We start from the raw sequence: 12,376 nt of genomic DNA on the forward strand, positions 1-12,376 counted from the left end.
AGGAATCAAGCACAGATCATTGATCCAAACACCAACCAAAATAACAACCTACCTTACCCCAATCGGCTGTCTCCAACAGAAATTGCCCAATCTGTGGCCCAAATCAACCTCAAGGAAGAGGATCAAGATCTGACCCCGTGAGGTCAATAGGAAGAAGATCAAGAACTGCCAGCAAGGAAACGATCCTTGCCTCCAGGATCGTAGCTAGGGCACGGCTGGTCGACGCTGCGACGACTGATCGGAGCCGCTGAAAGGGATTTAGGGCACGGTTGCACAAGGAAGAAGGGCTCAGGTGGAACTAGCCCTACTCTCAAACCTCCGGAAGCAAACCCTCGCCGGCGATCGGGTGGATCTCGCTCGATCAGTGGCGTCGGCTCATCCCCGTGAAAGAACCAGTGGCGAGGAGAAGAGATCGAAGCTAGGATGAGAAAGGTCTCGGCTGGATCTGGGCTTACCAGGCGTCATGCCGGCAGAGGAATCGCCGGAGCTGGTCCCGTCGCCGTCGCTTGTCCGCAAGAGGGAGAGGACAGAAAGAACAGAGAGAGGAGATCGGGGAAAAGGAAGAGGGGAAGGGATTCGGTGATCGGCGATTTGGGAAGGGAAATAAAAATAAAGGAAAAGAATTTATAATTACAAACTTTTCCTCACTTAAACGGGTATCCCAAACAGGCTTTATCCGTACCCGGAATTGATCCCCTCAAAACTCGTCGTACGAGCTCCGAAAAATTCCCAGAAAATTTCTAAAAATTCCGGAAAAATTCTATAAGGCTATTTCTCAAATAACCCTATTAATTAAATTTTCCGAGATCTCACAGTTTACATTAATTAACACAATGTTTTACTGTGTAAACATGGACATATCATACTTGTAGTATTCATGCAGGGCACCAGTTCTTTTAAGATTTGTTATCATATTTTTTTAATCATACACATTTTGAGAACAGACCCATGATATGCATGCATTGTTCAAAGGTCATGAAATTTATTTATTTCGCACTCCATTGGCTAAGTGAGGTCTTTGTCAATCAATTATCAACTTGAATTCATTAGAGGATAATGAATTCATGTTCACAAGATCAAAACAATTTTTCATCTTCCATTTTGGCTCTCCAAGCTTATACAGTCAAATTCTAAGAGCAAGGTGAATCAAAAGAAAAACATATTTTTCTAACAGAAATCGTAAGCCTCACCTCCGCCGCCACCGAGTGCGGCATCCATCGAACATCTGGAGATTGCAACACCAAATCCATCAAAAGTACAAGTATGTATAGTTTTGTCTTTGGTTGGTATTTAATGAAAACTAAAGGATGTTTAAAATAAGTGTTCATTTCATTGTGTTAATTATTTGACAATTTCATATGAATAATTTTAGCACAATTTTAACAAGTCTTTGCAAAAATATTAAGAATAGTACGATGTAATTCTAGATGAAATATAGAACTTTTATGTATCTATATAGTTTTGAGACCGTACATAGATCAAATTCAGAACTTTCATGCATCGTTATCATTGAAGACAAAACAAGAAAGAGCAGCTTATCAAAAAGAAGGCACACAATTAAACAACTATTTAAAGCTAACTTTAACATAATTATTTAAAGTTAACTTTATATAATTAAACAACTATAACATAATTATTTAAAGCTAACTTTAGATATAGAACAGTAAATGCATATTAATGAATTTAGGAATACCGAAAAGAAGTGAACAAATACAGCTGTCTTCAACTACATTGAGATCACACCAAATTGAGACCTGCACAAACAACATTATCAAATCAGGACAAAAATAAAGTCAGATTATTAGAGACTCCATTCATATTGCCTAGTTATGCTTTAATTTTGTTACTAGTACACAACTAAAAGTCATATAGATTAATCTACGTCAAAGATAAGTCATCTCATACATTGTGTAACATCCCAAATTTCATGATTTGGAGTCCTAAAAGTCCTTATAAAAATTTAGAAATGCTTTAGAAAAATTCTAGAGATTTTTAGAAATTTTTAGAGTATTTTTATGGAATTTTTGGAGGTCGTTTGGTATTTTTACCAAAAGAAAGAAGTTGTGACAAAAAAATGTTGAAGCCGGATTTTGAACCCAAGACCCCGGACCCGAATCCGGACTTAGCCAACCAACTGGTCTGGAAACGTTTTGTTAATAATAAATGAGATGAAATGTATATGATGTAGAACATGGTAATGGAGAATAATAAGAAGGAAAATAAGTTGAAGAAGCTGGGTTTCGAACCGAGCTCCTCGGCCCAAGCAGAACTCGGCCCGACCAACCGAGCTGTGCTCGATTTGTTAACCAGATATGAGAACAAATTGATTTAAGGTATAGTTCGGTTTAAAACCTAGGTTATAAAGGGTTAATTTCTTATTCCCGAAACAAAACTTCTCCTCACCCTTCCCTCGCGACGGCGCGCGGCGATTTCTGCTCTCGGGCGAAAACGACGCTGGACCTAGGATTTCTCTCCGGTGACCGACGAAGATTTCTTCCGGTCGGCCTTCACCTGTGCGTGGTCACCGCGACGAAGAGAGCTCGGGAACTCAAGGGAGCCGCCGAGATCTTCAAGCTTCACCCGAAACCCTAGATTTCTCCTCTCCGGTTGTAAGTCCAAGAACAGCGAGGTGAGTTGCTTCTCACCTGCAGTAGGAGTTGTTCACTGAGCTTCTTTGATTTGTTCCGGGATTTTCTGCCTTGTCGCTGTGAATTGAGGTTTCGGATTTAGTTTTCTTCAAGCTTTGATGTTAGCAATTCAGCGTTTGATTTGGGTTTCCTGTTTGTTACCCTAATTGGTATGTTCGGTTTACACATGAGCCCTACAAGTTTCAGAATTTAGCTAGGGATTTTGGTTTTATGCTATTGCCGTGAGTTTTCCTTTGGGTCTCGATACAGATATGGAAAAGAGTTTCAAAATGTTTCTTGATATTGTTTTACACCTCCTTGACCTAATAAGATATGCTGTGACTTTCAAAGAAGGGAAACGAATTGCATAGTGTTGGCATATGGTCTGAGTTTTCCCTGCCGTGGCACTGGGTATACAGAATAGCTAGGTTTTTGGTTCCTTGCCACAATACTGAACAGAAGTGTGTTAGTCTTATTGGTATATGCAGTAGGCGATGAACATGAGATAGCTTGGGATAAATTTTGAGCTTGTAGTTGTTTTCTTCCTCACGGTTAGCATTCGGTTAGAACCTTTAATAGAGTAATTAGTTAGTAGAGTAATTAGACCTGCAGTTTTGTTTTTGTTGCTCTATAAAAGTACAAGTTTGAACTAGTTTTACATAGGTTTGTTTAAGATTCCAGCAAGCTTCACAAAGGCTTAAATGCCAACAAGTTTCAAATTAGTTTGTGCCACAAAAGGGGACATGAACAGCCTTGGAGTTTACTGTTTTGGTTTTAGTTATGTTTAGTATTCCAGTTTTAGTTTTGTTTGGCATTGCAGTTTTCCAATTGTATTGCAGGTTTAGATTTAAAGCATTCAGTTTAGTTTGTCATAGATTTATTAAGCATTTTAGCGCAGATTTGTGATAGGCTTAATATGCAGATTTTTGTTAAGCTTTGCATGCAGATTTATGTTAAGCTTTGTATACAGATTTTCAGTACGCAGGGTGTGTTCTAGTGCACACCAAGTGCTTGATAAAATGCTTAGCTCAATATAATGCTACAGTAGGCATTTTAATAGCTCAGTTAATGCAGTAGAAGCATTTAAAATAACTTATTTAGTCTTGCTTCAGCTTATATGGGACTACGGTCCAATGGGTGGGCTCCCACAGTCGCCTCTAGGTTCAGATAACCTAGTTCTAGGTTCAGATAACCTAGTAAAAGCAAGATAAGAAAATTAGCTATGAAATCAGTATTTTATTTTCAGCAATGGCACTGTACTGGAATAGATATCCATTGGGTTGGGCTCCCACAGTCGTCCCTAGGTTTAGATAACCTAGTAAACCCTACTAGACTCGGAACTTGCAATCCCGGGTTTAGTTAGGGATGCGCGCACTGCCGGGCCCATCAGCAGCATGATTATTATTTTAATCTATTATGTAAATAGTTTTCAAAACTTCACAAATTAGATATGTGAATAAAAGTTAGACTCAGTTTAGCATTAATTAGTTTAGCTTAGGTATCAATTCAGTTTCTTATTGATACACATGATAGTTCTATGATTAGCTTTACATGTTAGCTTTTTAGTTAGTTTCTTTGCTATTTATGAGCATGATTAGCTGTACATGTTTAGTATTTCAGTTAGTATGATTTCTTTGCTATTTATGAGCATGATTAGCTATACATGTTTAGTATTTCAGTTAGTTAGATTTCTTTGCTATTTATGAGCATGATTAGCTTTACATGTTAGCTTTTCAGTTAGTTCCTTTGCTATTTATGAGCATGAGTAGCTTTACATGTTAGCATTCAGTTTTAGCATATTTTTATTCATATACATGCATATCGAGTTTTTGTAAGTAGATAGCGCTCACTAAGCTTTATGCTTATAGACTGCATTTCCTCCTACTGCAGATAAAGGAAAAGCTAAAGTATGAAAGGAAGGCGACAAGGAGATGCTGTGACGGTGTGTGATGCCAGGACTATGGAGAGATCATGAGTTTGCTAAGGAAACTGTCAAGACTCCTTTTGAGTTTTCTTTCAGTTATTAAGTTGATAGAGATTGTATTAGTTGTTTCCTTTGTCTATGTTGATTAATTGAGTCTATTCCGCATTGTTAGTTGAGTTATTTCCTATTGTTGGAGCTATATAGTTTCCTATTGCTAGAATAGTTTCTTTTTAGTGTCGTGTTATTATTTCTGCGTGGTTGTGAAAAATATGTTCCAGCCGCCTGTGGCTGTGTATATAGTGTTTGTATCCCAGTTTGGGGTCACCGGTACAGGGGAGACTCTGCCGAAATTTTTCGGTAGGGATTTCTCGAAGTTAAGTAGCGTACCTGTTAAGTAGAGTTAGTAGTCAAGTAACGGTCACCTTTAGAGAGTAGTAGTAGTGTAGAAAGGTGGGTCGTTACACATTGACAGTGGAATAGTGCAAGACTTAACCTACAAATGGCAGAGTTGAAAAGTTAAAAAACCATTGATTAATGTGTAAAGCAGTAAACATGAGAAAAAAATTCATCATACATTATTAAAATTATCAAAAATCATCACCGCCATCATCGTTATCATCGTAGGCATCATCATCGTCATTGGGAGGATTCTGACTTTGAACGGAGCTCAACTGAAGGTGTTGCATGATGAATTCTTGTTGTCGGCGCATATCTCTAATATATTTCTCCAAAATAGCCCGTTCTTTATCTCTTTGCACCCTTTCTTGGTCTCTTTGTGATATTATTTCCTTCAGATGACTAACCTCATCAGTCAAGGTATTTATTTGGGTCGTAAGTGCTGATGTGGAGGAAGAAGTTCCAACTAATCTTTGGGTTCTACTCAAGGAACCCATCCCCAATATCCTTCCCCCTTTTGGTCCTCCACTGGCCTCTAACCATAAACTCAAATTATTGCCAACAGACTCCTCAGACCCCTGACTATCGTTACCAGCTTGTGAGCATGTTTGGGCTAGCTCGAGTTGATCATATTTTTCCTGTTTTGTAAAACACATACGATATTAATTAGATATAATAGAAACACATATAATATTAAGACAATAATGGTAGGTAACTAATTAAATTTAAATCATATATTAAGGTAAAATAAATATTAAATCCAACCTTGACTGCTTTTGCTCTCGCCCCACTCCATGTGTTATCCCTTTTTTAAAAGTGCAGTGAAAGTATCAATGAAAGAAGGCTCCTTCCCTCTCTCCTGGTCTAAAAATATTATTTCAAATAATGAAATAATTTGATATATATTAAAAATTTGTGAAAGAGTGAAACAATTACCATTCTCCGTCTATGCTCATCTATGTTAATGGAGCCTCCCGCATATATAGCACTTGATTCACCAGAATTGTGAGATTGATTCATTCTATTCAGGTCACTCCTTTGTTTACTTTCCTCCGTTGCCCAAAATAAAGTGATCCTCTCCCAATTTTCTTGAGTGATGAAGTTTGGCTTTTTCCTCCGACTCTTTGCGTGACTTAGTACATGTCTAATGTGATCGCCACATTTCTTTTTAAATATTCTTCGTATCTCCATTTCGTCATTCGGGTCCCAATTATTTAAGTGCTGAAATAGAAATTTATTTTATTATATAAAAACTGTAAAATTGAAGTAAACTCAAGAAAATATACTTTGAACTCGCTCCACCAAAGTTGTTTTGTGGCCGATGGAGTGCTTGAATATGTCAAAGATTCCCCTCCCTAATGGTTGTTCACGATTCTATTTATTTCTCGAACAACTAGTACCGGATTTTCAAAGCTGCATTAAATTACAAAATAACGATGTTAAATAATTAAGATATGTCTAGCAAATAAAATATTTTATAGTACTTACGAATCACCGATGGGGACTAAAGGAGCTCTATCATTCCTAAACTCAGCAAATGAGTTTCTTGCTGAGTCAGGAGGATCTGAGTGGACAGTAATCGCTCTGGGTAAGGTACTTGTGGTGGTGAATATGAAACCGGTGCAGAAGGTACATGCGATGGGCCCGGCTGATGAAGGGGTGGCATAGGTACACTGGCGGGGGAATATGATGCCGGTGGAGAAGACACATGGGATGGGCCTGCCTGAGTAGGGGGTGGCATAGGTTCACTGGCAGGTGATGGACGTGTCTGGTCCTGTGGTCGCTGTCTACGTCCACCACGTCGAAATATATGCTGGAAATTTCAATAATTTAATAAAGGTAATTACAGAACTGATACATAACAAAGGATAATTTAAAACTTACCATTATTATGTAAAGATTATGGAAAAGGGTGGAGGGGAAATTTATGAAATGTGACCTCTGATTACCTGTAGGAACAAATACAATGTGTTAACAGATAAAGTAAATCAAATTATAAAAGAGACAGTATATACAATAAAATATGGGAAATTTCTTTAAATAAGCTAACAAAACTTACCCATCATCATAAATCAAAGTCATCATTGTCATTATCATCCTCCTCCTCCTCTTCCTCTTCCTCCTCCTCTTCCTCTTCCTCTTCCTCCTCCTCCTCCTCTTCCTCCTCCTCCTCCTCCTCATCATCAATTTCACTTCTATCCACGTTGATTACTACACCGTTGGGATCTCGTAAAGCTGGAATAATATATTCCTCAGTCTGAAAGGTGTTTGAAATTTCCTCTTGTTGATATGCAATGTTTTCCCAACGTGCCTCAATTTTTTTTCGTGCTTTAGTTTTACAAACAACCCATCAATCAATCTTATCGCGTTTCAAACTCGGATATGAAGAATAGAATACTTGAATTTCTTGTTGTGCCAACACAAATGGTTCATATCTCTTATAAAATCTCTTATGATTTATTTCAACTAAATTATAATGTGGATGCACTTTCATCCCTCTAACAGGGTCAAACCAGCGACACATAAATAATATAACTTTCATTTGTGGTCCCGGATATTCTACTTCTATAATTTCATCCAACAAACCATAAAAATCATTGTTTGCACCTCCTTCATTGGATGACGATACGCACACCCCACTATTCATGGTATTCTTGCACATTCCATAGTCTTGAGTATGAAAATTATATCCATTTATGAAATATGCTGGCCAAGTGCGTACGCATGAATTTGGACCCCATGACAGATGGATTAGCCATTCTTGCTCAAGGTGAGCTTGATTAGCTTGAACCTAAGGTCAAAACACAAATTGTTAAAAGTATGCATATGTATCAACAAATTATAGATTTTTTACTTACATATGATTTGAACCATGCAGCAAATTCTTCTTCACAAAATCGATCGAACTCTTGTGTCGATAATTCAGAATATAAGTTGGTAAATATCCTACTCAAAAAAATATATTGTTACACACACAATTGAAAAAATAAAAAAATAACAATAAAAATATATACTTACTCGTAATATGACGATACTTCTGGACAATTTAGTAAAATATATGTTTGGGCTGCCCGCCATTCTTTACCAGTTAAGTATCTTTGTTTACATGGTCCACTTGGTCGACCAAGGTAGTTAAAAATTGAAAATGAGATAACATTTGGATCAATAGGACCCTCATCATTTCTGCCCGCTCTTCGCCTTTTGCATTGAACATGAGGTTCAAAATAATATGATGCAAAAGTGGTGACTTCCTCCACAATGTATGCATTAACAATAGAGGCTTCAACTCGTGCTTTATTTTTCACCTTTTTCTTCAAATGATATAAGAATCTGTTGAAGATATATAAAATTATATTAAATATATATAAGAAGTATTTTTTTTCATTCAATCAGTCGAATTATACAAATAAGACACTCTACCTTTCAAATGGATACATCCACCGAAAATGGACGGGTCCTCTAACTTTGGCCTCATATGGCAAGTGAACCAAAAGATGCTCCATGGAGTCAAAAAAAGAGGGTGGAAATATCCTTTCCAAATTGCACAAAATGATTGGAATATCTCTCTCTAACTTCTCCATGTGTGAACATCTCAAAACTGTTGAGCAAATATCATGTAGGAAAATACTTAACTCCGTAATCGTTCCCCATACAAATTGTGGTAAGAGTTCCTTAAAAGCAATAGGAATCAGTCTTTGCATTATGATATGACAATCATGACTTTTCATACCAATTAACTTCCATTCTTTCAAATCGACACATCTTCCAAGATTAGAGACATACCCATCTGGAAATTTCAAAGATTTCAACCATTCACATAGGACACGTCTTTGATCCTTATTTAATGTATAAATTGCCTTTGGCTTTGGTCCCCTACTATTTTCATCGACATCAAGAGTGGGTCTTTTACATATGAGTCGCATATCTTTTCTTGCATTGAGATTGTCTTTTGTTTTTCCGGTGATATCCATCACAGTATTTATCAGATTATCAAAAACATTCTTCTCAATATGCATTACATCGAGATTATGATGTATCAAATGACTAAACCAATATGGTAAATCCCAAAATATACTTCGTTTAGTCCATTTATGTGTACTCCCATATTCATATGTTGTACCATATGGTTGTTCAATAACAGAGGGAAAGTGAAGCACTCTGTACCAAATATCTTGACCTGTCAATCTCAATGGGGGAAGTGTTCTTTCGATCCTATTTTTAGTGAATTCATCTTTATTCTTTCTGAACTTATGATTTGTTGGTAAGAATTGCCTATGACAATCAAAATAACTTGGTTTCTTTCCGTGTTTCAATCTGAATGACTTTGATCTCTCCATACATATTGGGCATCCCAAGATCCCAGCAGTACTCCAACCTGATAGCATACCATAAGCTGGAAAGTCATTTATGGTCCAAAGAAGAGCATCCTTCAGTATAAACATCTGGTTAGAATGAACATCGTATGTAGGAACACCTTCATCCCATAGTTGTTTAAGTTCTGCTATCAGAGGTTGCATATAAATATCTATTAACTTCTTTGGATTTTGCGGACCCGGTACAACCAATGTTAAAAACATATAAGGTGTTTTCATGCACATCCCAAGTGGAAGATTATACGGCGTTAAGATAACTGGCCAACAAGAATAATTTCTTCCTGATTTACCAAACAGAGCAAATCCATCAGCACAGAGACATAATCTAATATTTCTAGTCTCCTTTGCAAAATCTGGATATGTTCTATCAAAATTTTTCCACGCATCTGCATCTGATGGATGACACATTAAACCCTCTTCTGCTTGATGAGTTGCATGCCAAGTCATGTGTTCCGCAGTTGCCCTTGATGCATACAATCTTTGTAACCTAGGAGTTAAAGGTAAATAAAACAACTGGCTGTGTGCTTTACGTCGTTGTTGACTCCTTCTGGTTGTCTTATACCTATCTTGATTACAGAATTTACAAACCTCTACATCTGCATCATCTCCCCAATATAACATACAACCATCTCTGCAAACATCAATTCTTTCAACTGGAAGACCTAAATCTTTCACCAGTTTTTTCATACTGTAAAAATCAAGAGGTAAATTGTGATCACGTGGCAATGTATCGTCAAACGCTTGAACAATATCATTAAAACAATCTTGCGACATATTATGATCTACCTTTATATTTAATAATCTGGATGTGAGAGATAATTTAGTCTGACTGTCACAACCGGAATATAATGGTTCATTTGCAGCACTCAATACTTCTTTAAATTTGTAATATATTTCATCCAAACCTGGTACATCAGGCTCCTCCAATGGCAATGTATTAGTGGCAAACATTTGTTCACTTGTTGGAGGAAAACTAGAACTTGCACCAAGCGTCTCGGGAATATAATTCTGACAACTTGCATCAATTACCATCCTCTGATATGGATTGAATTGTTCATAATAACTCTGATCCCCACTAGCAGAGGCTTGAAAATTCCGTCCATAATCCTCATCAGATATGAACGGTTCGCCATGACTTGTCCAATTATAATAATTCGGAGTAAAACCAAATCTACAAAAATGTTCTTCAACTTTATCGGTGGGTAAAAATTTTCCATTGTGACATTTTCTACACGCGCACCTTATCTTATTGCCATCCATATACATAACTTGACTAGATGCAAAATTTAAAAATTGCCTCAATCCAGTGATAAACTCAGGAGTTAACCCTTGACGATTAGGCAAATTTTTTTTATACATCCAACTTCGCTCATTCTGAATTTTACCTGAATTCAACTATTCATGTTAAACATTATTAAAAGTTACTATAGATAAATCTTATCATTGAAGACAAAACAAAAACAACAACTAATCAAAAAGAAGGAACGCAATTAATCAACTATAATATAATTATTTAAAGCTAACTTTATATACAAATGAGTAAATGCATAATAATGAACTTAAGAATACCGAAAAGAGGTCAACAAATACAGCTGTCTTCAACTACACTGAGATCACGCCAAAATGAGACCTGCACAAACAACATTATCAATTAAGACAGTAATTTTTGAATATTAACTTAAATTTCAGAAGGTCTACGACGGCAGCCATACGCCGTCCAGCCATCGCCTGGCAGCGGCCAGCCACACGCCGGCCAGGCAGGGCTTGGCGCCGGCGGCCAGGCAGCGGCTGCCGCCGCCGGCCATGCACGCGGCTGGCGGCGGCGGCCAGCACGCGCCTGCCGCCGGCGGCCATGCACGCGCCTGGCGCGCGGCGGCCAGGCAGCGCCCGGCGGCGGCCAGGTAGCTCCCGGCGCCGGCCAGGCAGCGCCTGCCCGCGGCCAGGCAGCGCCGGCAGGCAGCCCTACGACGGCGAGAGGGAGAGATCCGAGGGCAGAGTGCTTACCCGGAGATCAAGCGATCGTCGCAGATCACGCCGTCGTCGGTCGGAGATGTGGCCGAAACCTGGAAATCGCAGCTTGGGAAGGGGTGAACGGGGGAGAGAGAGGGGAAAGAAATGAGGGAAGGGAAAAAGTATCGGGTGAGTTCTAGATCTAGGGTTTATTAGGAACAAATATCTTTTGTTCCCAATTTCGTCCCTAAGTTTGGGACGAATCCATGGATTCGTCCCAAATTTTGGGATAAATTCTGGATTCGTCCCAAAATCTGGGACGAATTCAGAAATTTGTCCCAGAATTTAAATTTTTTTAAATAAAAAAGGAATAAATACGAACCTAGAGACATCGAAATTTGATGAAACAAGTTTCTATGTGCTCGTCTCGTTGTCCTGATCGTAAATCTATCAATAAAAATATTTTTTACCAAATATATATATATTTAGAATTTTTTAATCCCAATTTGACCTAATTTGGTGTTAAAAATTCAAATCACTGAAAATAATAATTAAAAATTATGGATGATGACGTATTTATGATCAGCTCAACGATACGAATGTATAGAAACTTGTTTCATCAAATTCCGAGGTCTTTAGGTCCATATTTAAGCCTTACGTGTTTAATTTTATTTATTTAAAAATATTTATAGGTTTGGGATGAATTCTGGATTCGTCCCAAATTTTGGGACGAATCCTGGAATTCGTCCAAAATTTTGGGACGAATCCTGGAATTTGTCCCAAAAATTTAATTAATTTTTTAAAAAAAAACAAACTTGGACGGCTTAAATACGGACCTAGAGACATCGGAATTTGATGAAACAAGTTTCTATGTGCTCGTCTCATTGTCCTGATCATAAATCTATCAATAAAAAATATTTTTTACCAAATATATATATATTTGGAATTTTTTAATCCCAATTTGACCTAATTTGGTGTTAAAAAATCAAATCACTGAAAATAATAATTAAAAATTATGGATGATGACGTATTTACGATCAGCTCAATGATACGGATGCATAGAAACTTGTTTAAACAAATTTCAAGATCTCTAGGTCCATATTTAA

General features: G+C 37.5%; 1 protein-coding gene across 1 annotated transcript; it reads left to right on the forward strand.

Moving 5' to 3' along the window:
- Positions 1 to 463: 463 nt before the first annotated feature.
- LOC122029069 (myosin heavy chain IB-like) lies at positions 464 to 11,470 on the forward strand. The gene is made up of 3 exons (XM_042588027.1): positions 464 to 579; positions 1,185 to 1,261; positions 11,010 to 11,470. The coding sequence occupies exons 1-3, from the start codon at positions 464 to 466 to the stop codon at positions 11,468 to 11,470; spliced, it is 654 nt and encodes a 217-aa protein (XP_042443961.1).
- The last annotated feature ends 906 nt before the right edge of the window (positions 11,471 to 12,376 follow it).

Source organism: Zingiber officinale, chromosome 10B (assembly GCF_018446385.1).
Source record: "Zingiber officinale cultivar Zhangliang chromosome 10B, Zo_v1.1, whole genome shotgun sequence".
Taxonomy (NCBI): domain Eukaryota; kingdom Viridiplantae; phylum Streptophyta; class Magnoliopsida; order Zingiberales; family Zingiberaceae; genus Zingiber; species Zingiber officinale.